Source organism: Petromyzon marinus, chromosome 16 (genome assembly GCF_048934315.1).
Source record: "Petromyzon marinus isolate PM22_M1 ecotype Great Lakes invasive population chromosome 16, UKy_Petmar_22M1.pri1.0, whole genome shotgun sequence".
In the NCBI taxonomy this organism is placed as follows: Eukaryota; Metazoa; Chordata; class Hyperoartia; order Petromyzontiformes; family Petromyzontidae; genus Petromyzon; species Petromyzon marinus.
The window spans coordinates 2,333,617-2,356,301 of record NC_133682.1 but is presented as its reverse complement, the minus strand read 5'-3'; the positions used below and the strand labels follow the sequence as shown (position 1 = coordinate 2,356,301).

Genomic DNA, 22,685 nt, shown 5'->3' with positions numbered 1-22,685 from the left:
AGCCGAATTGATTAAGCTGTCCCCCAGGCGCTTTGGCGAACCGCCACATCCCACCCAGCGTGATAGCGTCCTTGCGTGTGAGACGCGTGTCCTTTTCGGGAACGCTTTTTGTGTGTGTCGGGGTGCCCTGCTTAGTACACGCCAAACTGCGCCCTCTTCTTTTTAGAGACGGGAAAATGTTCGTCTCGCACAACCTGGGCCACAACTTTTGAGATGTCGCCACTTTTTTGGTCCCATCCTCCACCCATCCCCGCCCCGTCGTCGCATGCGTGACAGCCCCCCCCCCCCCCCCCCACAGACTCCGCATGCGTGACGACGTTATTAGCGAAGCGAAATGATTCCTCATGGTGCTTCAACAGGCGTAGGAGTGTGCGGTCTGTTGCTCGCTATAAAAGTCGACAGAACAAACAGGACCGCACGCTGCGTCTGAATTACAATTTTGTAACCGAGTTGGCGATCATCACCCGAGGTGGTGGCGCCATGAGAATCAAACAATGGCCCCAGTAATTAAAATACGATCATGAGGCCTCCTTTGCCAGTACCAAAATATAATAATAGGGTTTCCCCCCTTTTTTATGGCGACAAAACTGAAACCTTTTGCAAGGAATCATGTTTTCATTAACCACAATACTTGCAGTCAATGCAAACAAAAAACAACACTGATAATTTATGCATTGTCCTTGAAACTCATTGGTCCACACCAGAGACTGCTTTCCTTAGAGCCTAGTCTCATACGGTGTTCGACCAGATGACGCCAAAAGGCGTATTATGGTTAATGTAAACATGATTCCTTGCAAAAGGTTCAAGTTATCTCGCCAGAAAAAAGGGGAAAGCCCCTATTAAAATACGATTGTTTCAGAATTGGTGGCAATACACAATACACGTTCTTTTATATTGCCTGATGCCGCCAAAGAACGTGTCAATAATAGCCACTGGTTGAAATAGTGCCCATTTCATTTTAAAATAATCAGCAAGTGCAATTCAGTCAGCCTTCTCATACGTAGATCATTTTTATAACTCAAGTGAACAAACCTCTCGGATAGAGATTTTTAAACCCATTGTGTACTGCCGCAGACTTTTGGGACTTTAACGTTACGCACATAGACGTGAGCGTTACCGTCTTGCTCGTCGCAGAAATGTGAGATGTTAAACATTAAGAGCAGTGGTTCTTCTTAACCTGGGGTGCACGCACCCCCTTGGCGTGCGAGATGCCCCTTCTGGGGGTGCGAGACATGTCCAGATTTTTTTAGAAGGTAAATCAACGAAACAAATTAAGCACGGGCACGTAAGTACAACTACTTTGGTTCATCAAACCTCTACGTATTAACAAAAATACTATTGATTAACAAAGGGGTGCAAGGCTGCAGGAAAGGTGAAGAACCACTGCTTTAGAGCATTCGCCCTGGAGTCGATGAGGCGGCTGGTTTCATTCCTGTGTCACCACTCCATGTGTCATCATTCCTGTGTCACCATTCCATGTGTCACCATTCCATGTGTCAGCATGTCACCATTCCCACCCAGGCGCAGCTCACAACCGCCACGGGCCGGGGCTTCACTTCGCAATGCCGTGCCCATGCCCCTTGCCTCAAACTTGCCCCTTGGTGCCAGCTTCTGTTCTATTGACCGTTGGCCCCATAAGCTCCATCAGCTCCATCCTCGGTGTCATCGCTCAAGTTGGTTACTCTTGAACGTCGATGCATGGACAGTTGGGAGAATAGCTCTGCGATGTAGACGATGCACGTGAGTGACAGGATCCCACCGCGCCACCCATGATTCCCTCAACCAAATTTGATCTTCTCGTCTGAGGTGGCAATCGTCTGTCAGTCGGTCAAACCTCTCTGCCACCAAACTGTCTGTGACCACCAAACCCCCCCACCCAACCAATCACCACAAGCATTTCAGAGCAGGGGCCAATTCTGCTGGCTTGTTCCTCTGCCTTGGGCAGTTTTCCCACGAGCGAACCGAGTAGCGAAAACTGGTGTTCGCGCAGGTTCAAACGCCGGAGAGAATCCAAGGGCGAAACTGGCGGCGGCGCTGTTGCTGTTGGTGGCGATGGGTGGGAGGCCGCGCCCAGAGTGGGCAGGGATTCCCCCGGCGCCGGGGAAAGAGATGCATACGCTGGGCAGCAGCAGCTGCTTGGGCCTCACGGCCTCCCTCACCAACTCCCCTCTGTCCCGACCGCCGTCTCTCCTTGCCGCCTCCTCCTCTGCATCTTGCGCCCCTCCTCTCTCTCGCCTGGGCCACATTGCCCTCAGCATCCCTGGCAGGGGACCCGTCCGCACGGGCGGCCTCGTCGGTGGCTTTGCCGCCGACGAAGCCGCCGCCGCCGCTGCCGGATATTGAGCCGAACTCTGGCCCGGTGTCCCGTTCGCTGTCACCCCGTTGGCTGCTTGCGCGGTGAGAACCCCGCGGCTCGTGGGAAAGCCGTTGGTCAGCAGCGAGCTGCCGAAACTTCTGGCTTTGGCGGCGCCGTTGGAAACCTTGGCGGCTCTCTTCGCCACCGTGTCGCTGCGCTTGGCGGGAGTTTTCGGTCCCCTGGGTCGTCTGGTCTTGGTCTTTTTGATCCGTTCCCCCAGTAAGCCTTTGCTGGATGCCCGAGCGAGGATCTCCTTTGCAGTGAGAGGTTCCAAGGTATCCTGTATAGACACACACACACAGATCCTCCTCATAGACTTATTGAGTGTTGAGGCTGGTGCTGTTAACGAGCATCTGTTAAGGTCGACAGTTGAGGTGATTGCATGGCCCACGCACATTTTACGACGTTTCAAATGGAATTTTAAATTCAACGGGGTACATTTTACAAGCGGTACGATGTACGGCTCATCCACCGCGGTGCTGGGATTAATGAAATCGGCTCGTGTGCAGAAGCTCGTTGTGGGTCGTTGCGTCTCTGATGAAAGCATCAGAGACGGCGACGGCTTAGGCAGACATTCGTCGAATAGGGGTTTATTTCATTGCCGACTGATGATGACGGTAAGATATGGTTCAAAACCACAATTTGGACTCCCAATGGATATGAGTACCACCTCATGATTAGTTACAACTGGGAGCAGGACTTACGAAACTAAACTTTTTAGTTAACCAGGTAAGGCCCACTGAGCTATAAAGCTCTTTCAGAAACGACCTGGCCACAAATGATAGCTCAACGAAGTCGCTTAACATTTGGAAATCTCTAAGCAGCCAAAAACTCTGAACGCGCGATGTCGATTCTAAATGTGGAGGGAAGAAACCGGAGGACCCAAAGAAAAATCCACACGACCACGGGGAAAACACGCAAACTCCGCATATACAGCAGCAGGCGCCAGGGTTGGGATCGAACTCAAGACCTCCTGCGTACCAGGCGAGGCAGTTAACATCTCCTGGCCCCCGTTAGGGATGGCATCGGGGCCACTGTTGCTTTTGAGCCGAGTGACCGCCTCACCTCTCTCCTCAGCACGGCCATGAAGCCGCCGCTGAGCGAGTCGGACGGCGCGAAGCTCAGGAACCCGGCGTCTCCCGCAGGGCCCTCCCGCTCCTCCGGGAGCCGCACGGGCGAAGGCGCGACCCTGCGTGGTGGGCCAGGGGGTCACGCGCGGAGGCCGTGAGCGGTCGCGCGACGGCGAGAGGGGACGACGACGCTGCGTGACCGCGTGTGGGACTTTATGATGATGCTAAAACGGCTTTGTTTGGTTGCTTCGTTGTCCTCCGCACCTCCGATTAGCGCGGTTGGCTACGTGCGGCGTCAAAGAAGTTCAACGTAACACACACGCTTGGTCATGGTAGGTGCTGGTGGCGGTGGCAGTGAGGGCATAGGTGACGGGAACGTGGTTGGTGATGGCGGTGCCGAGGCGGTAATGGTGGTGGTGCTGGTGGTGGTGCCGGTAGTGGTGGCAACGGTTGGACAGTGGCGGGGCGGCACGAGCGGTCTTGCGGAAAACGCGCCGCACCTGAACGGAGCGACTTTGGTGGCGGCGGCGGCGCCGCCTCCGTTGTGCTGTCGCGACAGCGCGGCGCTCACGACGGCCTCGTTCTCACGTGCGTGCAGCGAGCACGTGCTGTACACCACGGCCTGCACTCGGGGGACTGCGCGCACCGGGAGCACGCACGCGCACGCACGCACGCGCACGCCTTGAGCGCCCGCGCCAAGACGACATCGAGCACCCGAGCGAACGGCCGCGGCAAACGACCGAGCAACTGCCGCACGCGCCGCTGGGAGAACGGGAATTGTCTGTGGGGGCGATGCCTTTCGTCCAGCAGTGGATCGATCACGGCTGCTTTTGGTGCTGATGAGGACGGGCCATTGCGGCGCGGTGGCGAGAGGACGCGTTTCACACGTGGGCTATAGCGACCAACATTAGCCGTAATACATTTTATGGGATTTTTTTGTAATGCGATCTAATCCACATTTTTTAATATATTGATTATGGGCAGAGTACTCGACCTGCCATTGGAGGGCTGTGAGCTGAAATCCGAGCTGGGTGGTTGATTTGACCCATCATCCCCGCTGGGGCGGTAAAACGGGTACCACCTTGAAGGAAATTTATTTTGTTTCTTTGGAGGGACTAGCCCCCGTCATTCTAGTATAGAAAAAATGTTTCCTGTTGTGCAGCAGTCATAAATGAAGATGATGTGGTCGTTGGAGTGGAGAAACATGGGCTTGACTTCGATGATTACTAAAAAAAAAGTGTCATGTAACTATGGAGCCCGCAATCCAGCAGTGGAGTAATCGTGGCTGATGACAACAATGAATCTCGGTGTATATAAAAACGAAAGTTTAAATAGTTGAAAAATGTGCTTTTGGGTTCTCAAAGATAAAAAAAAAATATTTCTTGAAAAATAAAATTTCCCTGCCACGGTTTTAAGTGAAACAACTGTAGTGGAACACAGGCAATCAATTTGGGACCTTTTTTTGCCAGTATCAAAGCATGAAAAATAGGAATAGGTTTTACCCTTTCTGGCAATCAAACGGGAGGTGTTAAGATGTTCAAGCACCAAACAGAAACCATTTGCAAGGAATGAAGTTTACTGCATTCAACACACGTGGTGCTTGTGGTGAGCATGCAAACAAAAAAAAACATGCTCTGATAATATATGCATTGTAGATAATATATGCATTGCATTTGAATACTATATATATGCATTGTATATGCATATATGATTGAAAAAATACATCGTCATCATCAGAGCATGTGTTTTGTTTGCATGCTCACCACAAGTACGTATCGTGAATACAGACATGATTCCTTGCAAGATGTTTCTATTTGGTGTTTGAACATCTAAACGCCTCCTGTTTCATTGCCAGAAAGGGTAAAACGTCTTCTTGTTTTTTTTTCACACAGCCAGTCCATTTGTTTGCTCATCCCCGGGGACTCGACGTGAGTCAATTCCAGTGCCCTCAGTCGTGTTCCGAAAACACGACGCCAACGAATACACAAACCTGCTCCCCTTCCTGCTGCTCTCGCGCGAAGCTCTCTGATGAGAGCAGCTCACTCGCTTTCGAGTGGACGGCGGGAAAAAATTATTCAAGCAAAGTCATTCCTGAGCACGGTGGCAGGAGGAAGCCCTGCCAGAGTAGCTGTGATGGGGCGCCCCGTTGGCGAGCCGTTAACTACCTCTCCTTGAGGTCGTGGCTTCGATCCCGACCCTGACGACTTCCTGCTTTATATTTGGAGTTTGCACGTTCTCCCCGTGGTCACGCGTCTAGAGTAGTTGACTGCTGTACACTTCCAAATGCTAAGCCACTTCGTCGAGCTCTCATCTATGGCCAGGTCGTTTCTGAAAGAATAGCTGTGACGCTCAGTGGGCCTTGCCTGGTTAAAATTATAATAGTTGCTCGGCTCTTCTCGTGCGGGGGGTGGACCTGGCTTCGAGAAAGAGCAGCGCGACGTCAGGCACCGTTTGTGCGCAGAGGACAGCCGCTCATTTGCCCGATGCCAAATACGACGCACGGACACCTTGCCAAAAACGACGTGTGACGATTCAGGCCCAATGATGAGTTGCCACGATTTATGGTTTCGATTGATGTGTGGTCCACTGCTGGATGAAGGTTTCCCCAGTGCCGTGCCGGTTGTTTGACTTTCTCGTCGGTCAGTGCGGGTTGGTGGAGGGAAGGGGCCGCCAAAATCCGGTTCGTCACCGTTGTTATCCGTGGCCAGGAATCAAACTCGGGTCGCCGGGTCGATGCACAGCGCACTCAACCACTGCACCATCAATCGCTCCACCCCGTGTACGATCGCACATGCCACAAACGTCAGTTACGAAAACACGCAATTCGCTCCGCTTATCGTGAGCTTAATCGATATTAACCAACGGAGCGTTGCGCTCCAAATGAGAAACCCTGCGCCTTTGCAGATGGGACGTGGATTCGTGCGTCGAGACTGGAGGTGATTTGTCACGCACATCACCTACTCGGGTAAAACCACACTGCAACATTGCACCGTAATTACTGGCAAACTATAGTTTAGCTTCGTTTTACGTTTATATCCGGGATAGCGTTGCAATACAGTGTAAGAATGGCATGGATTTCAAATGTTCAATTATATTCTTTTTTGGCACGAACCCTTTAACCCCCTCCCCGCCCCCCCCCCCCCCCCCCCGAGGCGGCTGCACCCCCGCCCACGCCGGGCCCCCGCGCCGCTGTTCACTTCCCACGGGAAGTCTCGACACGAACAGCACCGTGGAGCGCCCTCCATGACCGCCCTTTGAAGCGAGTGTTGAGTCAGGCGGCCTGGGCAAACTGTGCCGTGGCTCCGATGGTCTCCACCCCCCCTCGACTTTATATTGCTTTTTTGCACCTGACCGTTCGGAGAAGGTTAAACGTTTAGGGGGAGAAGTATGGAAACGCACAACTGCCGTTGTTTGCTTTTCCCCTCCGAGATCGCGGTCGCCTCTTCGCAGGCACCTGGCGGACGGACGGCGTCCTCGCGAACGTTGCCCATCGGCGCAGACGTGAAGGCGAAAGTGCCTCGAGAATCCACAGAGCCTCGAGCTCATTCACTGCGTGGCATTCCTTCTTAGACATGGGGGGGGGGGAGGGGCTCCGTTCTGTAGCAGCCACCTCCAGACTTTGCAGAGCACCAGACCGTGGACTGATGCCCAGTCCGCCGTTCTCAATATTTACCCAAGACGTGTTCTTACGAGGGCCCCTACTGCCATTTGACTTTGGAAAATTCCACGACCGAATGAATTGGTTTCACGTGGGAGGAAGCCGGAGTGCTCTGAGACACCCGTAGGAGGGGGTGATGCTCAACACTGCCAGCTCCTAGCCGCACCTCACAGCCCCAACACAACGCCTGGCAAGCCCTGGTGGCGGTCACCCATCCTGGGTACTAACCAGGCTCAAAGCTGCTTAGCTTCCGAGATGTATGTACTGTTTGTATGTTTATATGTATGTATGTTGAAATTATTTCGCACCGTACATAGCCAACCGTGCTTATCGGAGGCGCGGGGAAGGACAACAAATCAAACACAAAAAGCAGTCCTACGTAATTGCTATCAGGGTCACTTGGTCGTTTGGCAGTCTCCAGCAAACATGCAACGTTGGGCCACCGTTGAGCCACCGGTTCCGACAATGTGACAACACTGACTCAACGTTGCACGCTCACTGGGGCGTCCGCACCCCGGTCACCCGCGCCTTAACAGCGCAAGCGGCAGCCGGTGTTCACGAGACGTGCAGCGTGGCCCCCTCCCCCCCGCCCGGGCCGGCGCCCGTGGCCGTGTGCCCGGGCGACGCACATCGCATCGCGTGAGACAGAAGCTCCGTCTGCCGCGTCGACAGCTCCGCGAGGTTCTCCTCCTCTTCCTCCGCGCTCACGGCGTCGCGCAGGATGCTCAGGTCTGGCGACGCAACAGGTCACAGGCAGGGGTCAGCAGCAAAGTTCAGAGGCAAAGGCAGGGAAACTTGTAACATTTCACCCCCAACGCTCCAAACCCCCCCCCCCCATCGATTAGATTAATTTTCACAATTCCAGGTCACAATTGAATTCCATAATAATGTTTTTGTTCTTCGCACCGTACGTAGCCAACCGTGCTAATCGGAGGTGCGAGGGAAGGACAACAAACTAAACGTAACAAATTAGTTTTCAATGGAGATGATTTAAAAGTGCATAACTCCCGGTGGCTTCCTAATATCGGAAAGACGAGTGTTCCAGACGGCCGTAGAAGCGCATCTGATAGCGTGACGTTCACGTGACGTTAGCGTGACGGCGTCCGTTTTACCAACGGTAGCAGTCTTGGAGTAGGTCGGCAGGGGCTCCGCGCATGCGCGCGGGGAGGCGAGCGACGCTCACTCACCCGCTCCCTCGCCGAGGACCAGTTCCACGGGGTCGTTGAACCCCGAGGCGGAGCACGGAGGGGTCAGCAGGATGACCCGCACCCTCTGAAGCCGGGAGTCGCCGGGCTGCAGGTCCAGGAAGGCCTCCGGTAGAAACTTGATGTCTGCCGCAGCATCGTGAGCGTGGGCACGCGTGACAGCGGCGTCAGTGTGGGGTTTATGGGACTGTGCGAGGTCGCGCGCAGTGGCGACGATGCACCGCACGTAGGACTGTCGTTCTAAGTACGGTGCTAAAGAAGTTCAACGAGCGAACGTTCATGCACGGGTACGGTAAATGCACTCGAGGTGTGGCGGTTGGCAACCACCCCTCGTGACTCGGTGAAATGCCACGATTCAATGTCGCGTTTTAAGATTATTTTTTGTTTTACATCGCAGTTAACGTAGAGGCCTCTCGTGGCTGGAGGGGTCACTCGTGCCCCTGACGCGGTGCCAAACGCACCAAGTCCCCCCATGCGCGACGTTCGAAGCACCTATTGGGGAGCTTGAGAATTTCTACTGATCGTTATTTCGATGCACATTCCCCCCCCCCCCAATAACACACACACACACACCACAATCGTTCGCATTTACTCTGAACGCTAGTGGCAACAGCCATCCGCCTTCACGATGGCGCCTTGTTCGAGTAGAAAACCAACACAAGCACTCGTTGGGTGCCGGGTTCCACGTGCATGCACGCACCTACGTTGAACTTCTTTTGCACCGAACGTAGCCGACCGTGCCGATTGGAGGTGCGGCGAGGACTCACTGTCGGCCGTCGTTCCCCGCGGCGGTGGCGGCTGCTGACCGGCGCCCCCTCCCAGAGCCGCGCACACCAGCACGCGGCAGCCGGCGGCGGCCCCACCGCCGCCGACGCTGTTGTTGGCGGTGGCGTTGGTGGTGGCCGTGGTGATCGTGGTGGGGACGGCGCCACCGCCGTCGCCCGGAGACTGACGCCGCGCGGCGAGGAGTGAGGCGACGTGCAGGCCCGCGACCCCTGACCCGACCCCCACGACCGCGACGTCGCCCTCCTCCCCGAGAAGCCGTACCGCGGCGTGAGGCCCCACGCAGCGCGACTTGTCCTGCGGCGCGGGATCGAGACGTTTTTAAAAGCGGTGGACGCGGTCGCCTTCACGCTAAATGCGGACTCCACCGCTGGGTGATTATTCCCCGAAGGGTGACGTCGCGCACCCACCTGGAACACGAGCACGGATCGCTCGGCGATGTCGGAGTCGAGCAGCTCGCTCCGCCGCTGGCCCGGGAAGATGAGGAGGTCGGCGAGCTGCCGGTCCCGAGAGAACACTCGGTCCTGCCGATCCCCGAGACTCTCCACTTGGGAGAAGCCCAGGTCGCACAGGGCCCTCTGCACTTCCTCTTCACTGCACGGCAGAGTGGCGCAGGTACACGGTTGGGACACAGGAGCACTGGTCCCAGAGCGTTCTCACTCTCTCTCTCGAGCTGAATGCACGGAGCGTCTGAATGCAGCCGCGCCGCAGGAGGCTACGCACGATATTTGGACGTGCAACGAGCCTCGATGAAGGAAGGGATCGTGCCAGTCATCACGGCTGTGGCTGAGTGTCGCGGGCAACTCCTCTGAATTCTCGCGATAACCCGAACGTACAGCCCTAACCTCAACGTCCACTCGAACGTCACGGCCTTTGCACACCAAACCCCAGGCCTGACACAAATCCCCTGACCGAATGTTAGAGCGGCGTGTCCGTGCGTAGCGGGATCACAAGCAACGTCGATCAATTTTACGAGCGATTCTCAACTCTCCCCGCGTCGCGAGGATATTCTCATCCCCGCGACAAGCCCTGCCTGCTTTGCTTTTTTTTCCGTCATTCTCAGTCGGTGACGAGCGAGCCAGCACGCCGGAGCCTCACCTCGAGCGCGCGCCGTCGACCCAGGCGTAGAGGGGAGCGGCGCCGGCGCGCCTCTCCCGGCGCAGCAGCGGCTCCGGCAGCACCGAGTCGAGGGAGAGGGCTCCGCGGCGGATGCGACCCCGGGCCAGCGACGCGCGCAGCCGCGTCCTGAACCTGCGGCGAGTGGTAGGGCGGCCGTGGGACAGGGCGACCGCCGTGCGTGTACAACGGGTGCCATAGGCTGCTGCTGCTGTGTTGTCAGCAGAGGGCAGGCCAACAACATCCGTTGTTGTGCCCTCCTGTGGTGCGACTCCTTTGCTCTCCGCCTTCACCCACCTGCACTGAAGCGCGTGGTGAAGTCGGCCTTAATGTAGCCTACACAGGCACGTGCCAATGCGGTGGACTGACAAAAGAGCTCTACGTGCACAAAACATAAACACAATCGGCTAACGTATTGGACAATGGCTCGTATTGCATGGCCGTTCAAGGTTTTACTCCGATAAATACTTTCCTGTTATGAGCCAATGTTAGTGAACAAGCCCCTGCTGGACATTTGTGAAAAAGAGCTTCACAGCTGATCGGATTTCTCCAGGAAAAATAAGACAAGGATTCTGATTCTGAGAGTGATTTGAATTTGCCTTTGTGCACTGCTGCCAATGCAGTCCATACAATTGTTTCGCGTTCAAGGCGTTGTCGGTTTGCAGTTTACTCACGAGAAGAGCGCGGCATCAACTTCCCGCACGTCATCACCAACTCCGTCGCCACTGCAGCCGTCGCCTTCTTGGCGACTCCGAGCCTCCCCGCTCGCCCCGTGCCTCCCTCCACTCTTCGCTTCGCGTCCCTCCTCCTTGTCCCGGGGCTCGAACCCGCGCAGCTGCAGGTCCCAGAACAGGACCACGGCGAGGGGCAGCAGCTCGTCCGGCTGGCGAGGCGACGCACGAACACGTTTCAGGGGTGGCCCTCGGTCACTGCGCCGGGCCGGACTGCCCGACCGCCGGGCCCGGTGAGATCCGTCGCGCCGCGCGCTCCGTTACAGCCGTCGCGCTCCTGCGAGATTCTGACCGTGGGTGAGCTGGCGGCTCTTCGCTCTCTCAGCGCCGTGCGCTTTCACTCGGCGCCCTCCGCTCAATAACTGTGCCCACCCCGCGCAAGACTGGCACTCGCCCGTTCTGACGATGGCCTCGCCTACTGCTCATCGTCCACTCCCCTCCCTTGCCCTCCCGCTCGAGTAGCAACCTCCCTCTCGCGCATATCGCAAGTATCGAAGCGGGACGAAATCCCGACGTTCGCAAGTGCCTCGGGATGCTGGGAGCGGCCTTGTGCCCGATAACCCCGACTGTGCCGGCGAAAGACCAGCAGCTCTGGCAGCCGTCACGCGCGCTGGGTGCTGCGCTCGGGGGCTCTACTCACGATGAGCTGCGCCGAGTAGAAGCCGCTCTCCACCAGGACGCCTTCGATGAGCGTCTGATCTGCAAGAGAAACACAACGCGCGCGACTCTCAATGTCGCGGGCAGGAGGCGGCGGCCAGACTCGGGTTGCGGTGGCCACACCGCCTGGCGAGTGTGCAGGCGGTGCAACTGCTGTGGTGGCCCACGGGCCAGAGAGAGCCCCAAGGCGTCAGATGGCGAAGAAGGGGGGGGGGGAGGATTGGGACAGGGGGCTCCCCCCCCCACCCCCCCCAATTTTACTCCTTGCACCAAGTCGCGTTCCGACCACACTGCGCCTCTTGACCCGATGCTTAGGCGGGTTAGGGTTGGTCACTATAAAGTATAAAACTCGCACGGATTCGCAAAACTCCCAAACCCCCTTGGGCTGCAGCGATGTGGGTTAACGGATGGCAGCACAGCAACTGCGGACCTCTGAGTGTTATGCCTTTCTATGCAATACACTCGTCCAAGGACGGGTGTATTGCAGTAAATCTGAAACTTGCAAGCTAAAAGCACAGACCGCGACGTGATGTATTCATTGCATCAATTCGTGTGCAATTTGTAAGGGCGCGGTTACACAGACTTATTTCATGTAAAGGTTATAATCCCTTGTTCATCATGACGTCCTTTTTTCTTTGATGTCTCAACAACAGCGTGACGGAGATCACGTGACGTGAGGGTTCTGCCTTGGTAGTGAGGGTTGTAAGTTGACGCCGAGGAGGGGGGAGGAGGCGCCTCGCCCCCCCCCCATGTGGAGTGACGTCACCCGCTAATTAATATTAATGGGGGGGGGTAACCATTTGGAAGACGCTCACCTCTTCATGATATTTATGTGGGGGGCTTTTCGATGTGGAGTGACGTCACCTGCTCATGATTATTAATGAGGGGGGCTGGTCAACGTGGAGTGACGTCACGCGCGGGACACACAGACATTCTTGGCTCATTATAGTAGTAAATATCCTGCCACATGCAACAAAACTTCTCATTAAATAATACATTTTACAAACAACCCAATGCACGCCCTCCCCTAACCAAGTGTCAGCTCGGCTGTAGAGCACTCGTTAAAGAAACGAAAAGTTACATTTTTATTATTAGTGGGCAAATTCACAAACTGGACAACCTCGCAGTAGCAAAAATGTCTCAAAGTTCACAGATACATACTCGTGGGGATGCTATTTTTAACGGTAATGATCTATATCTTCAGAAAATATTTCTAATCAATGCGCTGCACTAATTAATGAATTCATGTCTACGTCAGTGGTTTTAGACAAGCACGATGGACATGAACGCAGCGGCCATCATCATCCCAGCCCGAGAGATTAAAAACTCAATTCTTTGAGAACAACTTTTTGTGTTTTAGTTTTTTGTCTTTTCCCCGTGCCTCCGATTAGTGCGGTTGGCTATGTACGGTGCGAATGAATTTCAACATAAATACAATGGCGAGATTTTAACTACCTCGCCTGGTATACAAGGAGGTCGTGGGTTCGATCGCGACCCTGACCCCTGTATATTTGGAGTTTGCGTGTCTCTCTCCCCGTGGTTGCACGGATTTTTCTCCGGATCCTCTGGTTTTTCCCTCCACATTTATCAACATCACGCGTTTAGAGCATTTGACTAACACATTCCCACGTGATGATGATAAGCCACTTCGTTGAGCGATCATTTGTGATGGCTAGGTCGCTTCCAACAAAAAAGAGCACGTCCCAATGACAGCCCTTGAGAGTGCACGCACTCTGCCCAAGTAAAAAAGACGCAGGCCAAGTCGCGATTTCGCGAACGATTACTCACGCCTTTCAAGCGATGTAAAGCTGCATCTGACGATGATGACGATGTCTGAGCAGCTGCCCTCTTTCCATTGTCCGGATTCAGCTTTGCAAAGTCGATCCACACACCCGAGGGACACAGTTCGTTTACTTGGAAACACGCGAAGTGTCACCACCCTCCCCCCGTGTGTGTGGAGCACGTGACTCATCCCGACACCCCGCCGCAGTCCACAAGAGGCCCTGCTCATTGATCCGCCGTTGGATGACGAAACGCAGAACGCACGAGGGTCTCCAGACCTAGCGCACCCTTGTTGAGAGTTTCCGTGGGGTAAAAAGGTTCCAAGTTTAAAATCTGCTTGTGATCGCCGCTGCCAAAGACGGCGGTCACCGCATCGCTTTCAGGTGCGCTTCTGCGGCCGTCTGGAACGCTCTTCCTTCCGTTGTGAGGACGCCACTGGAGTTAGGCACTTTTAAATATAGAGTGAAAACTCATTGCATTAGAACTGATTCTCGTGTTTAGTTTGTTTGTCCTTCGCCCGCGCCTCCGATTAGCACGGTTGGCTGCGTACGGCGCCAAAGAAGTTCAACAGACTCCGTGAGTGGTAAAGTTGGTCACCCGCATTGCGAGACCGCCCCATTCGCTGGCTGTTGTTGCCGCGGTCGAACGTAAATACTCGGTCGCGCCATGGAAACGTGGAAACGGGACAGACCGTGACGTGGCCAAGAGATGGCAGGACGTGCTTAGATATTTTTGTAATCCATCTGTGTGGAGTTTTGAGTGTTACACACGCGTGGTTTTACTTCCCACGTGAAGCTAAACGCTCATGAATGGAACTGGCCAAACATCCCAATGAGGGGCCCTCCTGAGCAAGAGTCTTGAGACTCAGCGAGGCCGGATAAACAAAGATCTTTATTAACATTACTACGTGGTTATTACTGGGGTTAGCCGTGATGCACTGTGCTCAGGGCCCAGCAACTTGAGTTTGATTCCCAGCGAAGGCTTAAACAACAGCAGCGACTGATATAATAAGCCAGGCGCCTTCTTCCACAGCCTGCTCTGACCAGCTTGGTGAAGTATGGTCAAACTTACTCCATGACTGACGTGGCGTGGGGAGACCTTCATCCTGTAATTGATTGACGAAAGCTTTGTAAATTGTTATTATCAACAAATTAAAATTAATGACGTTTAAAACGAAGGGTGTTCCGGCTTAGATGACGGTATTCGTTGTGCGTTCGTTGTGTTTAAGGTCACACGAATACAGGTGACAGGGGGGGCGAGAGAAGGAGCTTCCCTCTCCCCACCCACCTCATCCGAGACAACATCGGCGCACCTGGCTCCGACGTTTCCTCCAAGCCACCGGCGGTGTGACCATCGACCGCATCGGAACATGAACAAGGAGGCTGAGATGCACATCGTCTTTCGCAAATGGACAAGCAAGCAGCAGCAGCGTGCATGTGGCCATGCAACCCAAACTATGGACCGTATCGTCAACCACCGCAGTCTGCGCTCCTTCAACGGAGTAGGAGGAGCAGCAAAACGACACGGAACTTTCTCGCTGCCGAAGGCCCTCTCGTCGTGGCCAGCAGATCTGAACCACGGTGCTGCCATCGTACGCGGCAATGCCATGACGAATGGAGATGAAGACTGCCAGGTATCCGCCAGTCCCAGGAGACCTCAGCAGAAGCTTTGGGAGACCTCGTCCCTAGCAACCCGCGCAGGGCGTCGATCGGAATGCCTCGCCGTGGTGGAGGGTGGCGGAGGAGCGGTTTTGTCGTCGTTGTTTTTGGAATCAATAAATCCTGCAGGCATTGGCGTGGGAGGGAAGGGAGAGGGAGGATAGGCCGGACTCACATTTTCAGTGGTGTCCTGGGGTGAAGGAGTGAACCCACGTCCGCTATACAGAGAGAGCGTGCGACTAAAACAGCCGACAAAGGCGGTGGGGGTGTGGGGGGGTGGTGAGGGGGTGGGAGGTGGGGGGGTGGGAGGTGGGGGGATGGAGGTGTGGGGGTATGGGGTGGTGTGGGGGGGGGAAGGTGGAGGTGTGGGGGGTGTGGAGGTGTGGGGGTGGTGTGGGGGGGGGAGGTGGAGGTGTGGGGGGTGGAGGTGTGGGGGTGTGGAAGGGTGGGTGGTGTGGGATGGAGGTGTGGGGTGGCGTGGGATGGAGGAGTGGTGTGGGGGGTGTGGTGGTGTGGGATGGAGGTGTGGAGTGGTGGGGGTGTTGTGGGTCGTGTGGGGTGGGGTGGGGTGGGTGGTGGAGGTGGTGGGAGTGGTGGGGGTGGTGGTGGGGGTGGTGGTGGGGTGGTGGTGGGGGGGGGGTGGTGTGGGTGGTGGGGGTGGGGGGGGGTGGTGGGGGTGGTGGGGGTGGTGGTGGGGGGGGGTGGTGTGGGTGGTGGGGGTGGTGTGGGTGGTAGGGGTGGTGGAGGTGGTGGGGGTGGTAGGGGTGGTGGAGGTGGTGTGGGTGGTAGGGGTGGTGGAGGTGGTGTGGGTGGTAGGGGTGGTGGAGGTGGTGTGGGTGGTAGGGGTGGTGGAGGTGGTGGTGGTGGTGGAGGTGGTAGGGGTGGTGGTGGGGGTGGTGCTCTTTATCGTGATTTGACGCCCCCGGGGTGAGTTGTCTTTACTCGCCTGTTTGCTCGGCGGGGTGGACAAACAACCCCGGCCATTGTGACCCCGTCTCGTCGGCTTGTGAGGCCGCGCGTTCCCTTAGAGACCTGGGGACTTTTATTGCCGCCTCGCCTCTCACTCGCGCCGCCGATTTTATTTCTCCGTTGAATGCAGGGGGGAGGGAGTGGGGGAGGGGGTGGGGGGATTTTTTTCTTTTTCCTCGTCCCTGCCAGCTCCGTGGGCTCTTTACCGCGTGTTCAAAAGACGCCGCCGTGAACTTATTGAACTACCTAACTATGAACTATGCCACGCCCACAGTCAGGCGAATCGTCCGTCGGGAAAGCGCTCGATGCTCGTTCGAGTTGTGGAAGCTAAGCAGGTGTGTGAGTGCAGGTGAGCGGGAGGGGGTGAGTGGGAGCAGGTGTGTGAGGGCAGGTGAGCGGGAGGGAGGGAGTGAGCGGGAGCGGGTGAGCGGGAGGGGGTGAGCGGGAGGGGGTGAGCGGGAGGGGGTGAGTGGGAGGGGGTGAGTGGGAGGGGGTGAGTGGGAGGGGGTGAGCGGGAGGGGGTGAGTGGGAGGGGGTGAGTGGGAGGGGGTGAGCGGGAGGGGGTGAGCGGAAGGAGGTGAGCGGGAGGGGGTGAGTGGGAGGGGGTGAGCGGGAGGAGGTGAGCGGGAGCGTGGTTGACGCTTGGATAATATAATAGTAGTCGAAGCTTATCCAACAGAGGTACTGGTACCACCGATTCTCAAGACCACAACTCGAAAAGCCCGGGAGCAGCAGGAGGATGCTGCCACATCGGGTGTGGCCGACACTTTTGAATGAGTGTTTTTGACTTCATGTCAGAATAAACCGGAGAAAGGGTTACACTCAGTGCCACGATCTTCGGGACACACCTACAACACCTGGCAAGCCTTGATGGTGCTCTATCCAAGTAGTAACCAGAATGGGAGACTGCCTGGGACTGCCAGATGTTATAGGCTTGAGCTGCAGGATGGCCTAAAGATTTCAGTACTGCAATGGATTATGTAATCCATCTGTGCAACGCTATCATTGTTACTCCTACGAATGCGTGGGTATTGTCCAGGTTATCACTTTCAAAACAACAACTATACACCCCCCAAGGTAGCGCAGTGGTTAGTGCATTGTGCTCCGAACTTTGTGAGCTGAGTTTGATTCCCGGCCACGGCTTGCATGAGTGGCGAGGGATATCCGAACCCAGTCCTGCACCCCCCCTCGCCCTCTTCCCGTCCACCAACTTCACCAAGGCGTACTGACCCAGCATGGCGAAATACTTCGCCGCATAACCCCTCTGACCGACGCGACATGGCGGGAAAGGGGCTTCGTCCAGCAGTGGATTGACATGCGTTCATTGTACGTTTTGCCATCCTCCGGTGCCGCGTACTGATAATGATAACGAGTTAAACATCTGTGGGCTATTGACGGACTTCTTTGAGATGAACGCGACTGAATCGCCGGCGAGTCGTGCGGTTCCCCGAGCAACGATCAGCTGCTTGGGCGTCCCGGGGGACTCGTGATGAGATAAGGAAGTGGCAGGGAGAGGAGGCGAGATCGAGTCCCCATCCACGTGGGGGGGGGGGGGGGGGTACGTGCAGGACGTAGGTGCTCTCAACGTAAGGGTACGGGACTCGCGAACAAGGCTGGCAAACGAAGACCCTGAGCGCCACAAGTGAACGCAAATATCCCCGCATCACCGCCCAGTATAACCATTGACTACTGCTCGTAGTGGGGGGGGGGGTATGTGCTGCTGGCGAGCTCCTATTAATACCGGAACGAAGCCCCGTGGAGCTGCATAGGGAACAGCGCGCATCGCCGCCACAGTCTCCCCGGCGCCGATGTTTTCCACGCCGCAAACCCGCTGCTTGTTTAAGGCGCAGTCGACTTAGGGGCAGGTTTGTCAAGATACCACGCGCGACGGATGTTCTCCGTTGATGGGGACTCGAGCTCAGGCTGGCTAAGTTCGCAGTGCAGTGCGCTCGCCACTATGCCACCGCTCCCAAGATACGCATACACACCAGTCTCGCGCAGAGCACGATATTCATTGTCTCCCGACTGCAACCACCGATAACATGAGGTTTGACACCACGCCAAATACGTTCGACACTTCGCGCGAGGCCACGTTGAAGTGTCGAAGGTTCGCTGACAGGAGGGTCACGGGACAGAGCCAGGTGTCATAGGTTGACTAACCAAAAGGACACAGATGCATCACCTGCGCTCCCCCCTGTGCCGACCGTCCCCATCACCACAATAATCACCGTCATGAAGTCACCTGCCCGATGAGTAAAGCCACCGTAGCCCGCGCTCCTTCAACGGAGGAGGATGAATCCCAAAACGACACGAACTCTCCATCGGCCGAAGCCCTCTCTTGACCTGCAGACCTCCGCATTGGCGCCCCCCTCCTGAACGCACCGCTGCAGCCAGCACACGCGCGGGCACCGAATGATCGCTCCCTCCCGATGTCGCCCACCGCTCGCTGCGCTCTGGGGCGCCCCACTCACATTTGAGGGCCGAGAAGGCGAGCGCGTAGCTCCGGCGTCGCGCTCCCGAATCCCCGTGGAGCAGAGCCAGGCCCGGCTCCCCGAGCCGCTTCTCGCCGCTGTACTGCAGCACGGCCCGGTCCGCGGGGCTGTCCGCTCTCAGGTGGCCAAACAGCGCCGCGGCGGCCGCGAATTCGCGCTCGGATCCTCCCGCGCGGTGTCCCAGCGCCTCCGTCTCCTCCTCCTGCCCCGAAGCTTCGCGCGTCGCTACTGCTCTACCTGGCCGTGCCATCGCCATGTGGAGGGGGGGGGGGGTCCCTGCTGGCTCCAGGCGTAATTAAGGAAGGGTGCTCTTAGGTAGTGGTGGTGGTGGCCTCTGCTTCCTACTCCTCCCCCCGTGGAGGAGACGCAGGGAGGTTAGAAACGGCGGCGTGCGTGCGCGTGCGTCCCGGCTACGCACCCCCCCCCCCCCCCTCTCGTGCTCTCGTGCCCTCCTTAACAATAAGAGCTCGTTCACGGCACTTTCCCCAACAGCCCTGTGTTCGGCTACACTATGTGGTGGTTGCTAGCAATTGGGGAGGTGATCTTTGCGTGCGTGCGCAAAAGAGTGCGCCGTGTACTCGAGAGGGGCCTCCTGATGGGTGGGTGGCTGGGTGGATGGTGGGTGCTGAGTGAGCGTGGTGGGGTGGGTGGCTCTCTGTGTCTTCATAAGGCTCGCCTCTTGCGGCTACCGCCGCTTGCGTAACCGCGCCTGGGGACCCAATCGTAGCCCTCCGCGAACCTCCTCCAACAACAACGAAAGACATCGACCCACCGCCTCTCATTGCTTCATTGTGAGTGGCGCGCGAGAAGAGGTGTGGGGGGGGGAGGGAGCCGGGGTCATCAGAGCAGCAGCCAACGTGCCCACGTGTTTCGAGCGCACTGTGGAGCAACGTTAGCAGTGGAGAGAGCGTGGCGAGTGATTACTTCGGCAACCCGCGCTGACCAGCACGGCGAAATGTGGCCGAATAACCCGAACCAACATCCCTTGGGGAGACCATCTAGCAGATGCATTGCAAACAATATTTAATATTTGTTTTCTGAAAAGACATTATTGAATAAAGATGTACCAAATATTGACTTAAAACTTTCGTGACTGCAGGAATTCATATTATTTGGATCTTTCGGTAAAGCCACGTAGATATCTATAAGAATAAAAAGACGTACTATAGGTTTAGTTTCGTAAGTGCTGGTGGCAAGTTCATAACTACCGTAGTTGTAATTCCCACCTGTTCGCTGTGAGTGTGTGCGTGTGGTGGTGTTTCCTAGCTTATATTTACATCGCTTCAGCTAAATATTCCCTGGCATGAGTTCGCCTTATCTCCAGTTACCAGGCTCCCAATTCATGTGTTTTTATCTATCCGATTAAGCGCCGTTTATTCCAATAAAAGCTGCTTGGAAAATCAATGACGGAGGCAAAAAAGCGAACAGGATGAACCCGTGCTGCCGTTGATACGCTTCTAATTAATCCTTTTAGAACGCAGCGGATGCGTTAAGTGGGATGAGGCTACACTTGACGGATCCCAAATCAGTTACAATCACCGTGCTGCTGCTGCTGCTGCTTTAAAAACCGAGGTGTAAATCACAGCACACGACACCAGCCAGTAACCTTCTGATCCCGTGGCCCTACTAGCCATCTGTGCAAAAAGAGTTTCGGATTCCGCCAGTATAAATACATATTCTGATTTACTATGTGTACAGTATACACGCATAGCCCCTTGTCAATCCACTGCTGGATGAGTGCTTCTCCACGCAGTTGCGGGTCGTGGGGGTTATTTCACCATACTTCACCACCCTGGTCGATGCGGGAGGGTGAATGCGGGCAATAAAGACACGGGGGGGGGGGGGGGCATGGAGAGACAGTACAACAATTGGGTTGTACTGCACCGAACTCTGCTGCTCATCACCGCGGTCTGTGTAAGCGAGTGCTCATCCAAAGTCGATCCAGGCTCGAACCGGCTTAGCTTCGCAGATCTGACGAGATCGGGCGCACTCCAAGTGATATCGTCACAAGGAGTAACTCGTGGAGAGAGAGAGAGGAGGAACCACCGCAGACGAACGGGAAGGCAGCGGCAGCGGCAGCCTCGCGGCGAGCAGGCGCCACATTCCTTTCCCCGTCCCAAGTTCTGCGCTCCCCGATGTATTAAGATGTGTTCGGTCAATTGCTGAGCGTTTTACATGCGGGAGGAAAGCAGTGCACCAGAAGAAAACACTGCGCGAGCGGGAAAGACGATCCCACTTGCTGTACCGCCTTCTCCTGGCGAGTCAGGGTATGGCGCCTCATCGACACCCACGGGACAAGAGGTTTCACGGCAGTTGCGTGATCCACCATACCGACGTGGCCCTGTTGTGTGCGCCCCCCGGTGCCCTCTGTCCAACCTCCGCCCTCCTCTTCCCACCCGCGAGCGATGACGGTGGCGTCTCAGGAACTGTCAGGAGGGTTGGTCACAGGGGCTGCATTGGAAAATAACTTGCTCCCAAGCCATGGGTGGCATCTTCTCCCAACTCAGCCCCACGAATTCCTCTTGTGAGCCCTTGGCGGGTGATTGCGAATCTTTAATGCGCATTTTACGCACAGCGTGGCCCCGCCACGCCGCTTAAGCACGTGGCTCAAATGGGGGGCATTAAGGGGGGCGACTTCTTGCCGCCTATTGTCACGAGAGCCGGCCTAGATAGCTGGAGGTCAACGTTGAATTTTCATCAGCCGTGGTCGATCCACTGTTGGATGAAAGGCCTTCCTCATCTCTCACGATCCCGCGATGGAGTGATGAACCGAGCCATCTGGTGCGCACGAGAGCTCATCCCATTGCGCCGTCTCCTCGGCGCGCGACCCTGTGAGACGCCTTCCACTCCTGGACTGCCACTCCGCAATTTATTCTTGACCCTTGGCCGTCATCCCGTATAGCCACCGTGACGTGTAGCGCCCGAGCAGCCGACTGGCTTTTCTCCACAGTTTGAATTATGCATTGATATGTTGGTTTTCGCTATCTTCGGAGTCAACAGGAAAATTCAGGATGTAGCCGTTTCACCAACAGAGCGAACCCCCCCCCCCCCCCCCCCCCCGGGTGTGCGCTGCTAATTCACGCGTGCCTCTTTCTGCCTCAATAGAAATGCGCGCGTTCGTGTTCACGGATTGTGCCGCGCATTATCACGGGATCATAAGGAGGAGGCGAGCTCGATGTTAACCTGACACCGCTGTGTGTGCGCGTGTATAGAAAATGTGAAAATTAAGGCAAGTTAATAAAACCAGTTTCGCTGTTGTCACAACTCTGCTAGGTAGTTGAACGCTCAATTCAGGATTAGGTCGGGGGGTGGGGGGGGGGTAGTCAGGTCGAGATGGCACGGTCCACGGTCCACACGACGATAACCCACAAAGGCATTTACAGGCCGGTGCTGCGCCATGACTTGGGCGGCAGAGGAACACATTTCCGCTCGGGGTCGCCTCGTCTGTACGGCCGCAGGGCACTGGAATCGTTGAGCTGGGATGCGATGTCACGAGGGGCGGCCCTGAGACGCCGAGTCATTGAAACGAGTGCTCTGTAAAATGCTCATTGGTATCCTGACGTTTACAGCAGCGATTTTGCATGAAATGCATTTGCGTGTGCAACGGTGAGTAGGGATTTCCATGTATAAAGAATGGCGTGTGTGTGTTGTGTGTGTGAAACGAAACACGGGTCGTGAGATGAGAGGCTAGGGCGTGATATGTCCACGTTTTAACACAGCATGCTGCCTGGCGATAACAACAACGCTCTTTATTTAGCAAGTAGCCAAGTGATGGCAGTCCAGTGCAGGTTTCCCTCGCTTTGCGCGGGTTCGGTTTGTACAATGTCGCGCTGTATATATGCGGCTAAACTATTTCTACACAAAATTCGCAATGTGCGGTTTTAATTCACTCATATGCGGCTACACGGTGGGACAGCGTTGCATGAGCTGTGTGCACGACTCCGCAGGCAGCTGTCCCCTCGTGCAGTTTCGCTTTGTGCGCTACTTGTGTAGAACGCATCTACTACTACTACTACCACCGCATAAACCGAGGGAACTCTATTCTTCAACCTACCAGAGCAGAACTTTGATCATTACCTCCCTCGGGTACTCCGTTTATCTTCCCACATGCCACAAACAGTCTTCCATGCTGGAATTGGCCGGGTGTAGCTTTGTAGCAGGACCCTCTTGAAAAAAGGGGGATCTTGAGACTCTTTCCTGGATAAGCT

The 22,685-nt window shown here is 55.9% G+C and overlaps 1 protein-coding gene across 2 annotated transcripts; it reads right to left on the bottom strand.

Moving 5' to 3' along the window:
- Positions 1–985: 985 nt before the first annotated feature.
- LOC116942988 (putative methyltransferase NSUN7) lies at positions 986–19,182 on the bottom strand. 2 transcript variants are annotated; one of them, XM_032955552.2, is made up of 11 exons: positions 18,457–19,182; positions 11,560–11,618; positions 10,863–11,071; positions 10,171–10,323; positions 9,483–9,666; positions 9,057–9,369; positions 8,272–8,415; positions 7,714–7,815; positions 3,927–4,062; positions 3,422–3,545; positions 986–2,636 (listed from the first exon to the last, which is right to left on the bottom strand). In XM_032955552.2, the coding sequence occupies exons 1-11, from the start codon at positions 18,731–18,733 to the stop codon at positions 1,899–1,901; spliced, it is 2,439 nt and encodes an 812-aa protein (XP_032811443.2). In that variant the 5' UTR covers positions 18,734–19,182; the 3' UTR covers positions 986–1,898. The 2 variants fall into 2 exon arrangements, with proteins under 2 accessions (XP_032811443.2, XP_075923531.1); XM_076067416.1 differs by lacking the exon at positions 18,457–19,182 and adding an exon at positions 13,365–13,656.
- Between the last annotated feature and the right edge of the window lie 3,503 nt (positions 19,183–22,685).

Bases quoted from the DNA above. Each gene is read 5' to 3' on its own strand.
- LOC116942988 (XM_032955552.2), bottom strand. From the start codon at position 18,733: ATGGCGATGGCACGGCCAGGTAGAGCAGTAGCGACGCGCGAAGCTTCG. The intron at 7,816-8,271 runs GTGAGTGAGCGT...TTGCGTCGCCAG, and splicing joins GGTCCTCGGCGAGGGAGCGG to ACCTGAGCATCCTGCGCGAC. The intron at 4,063-7,713 runs GTGCGTCGCCCG...CGGTGCGCGCAG, and splicing joins TCTGTCTCACGCGATGCGAT to TCCCCCGAGTGCAGGCCGTG.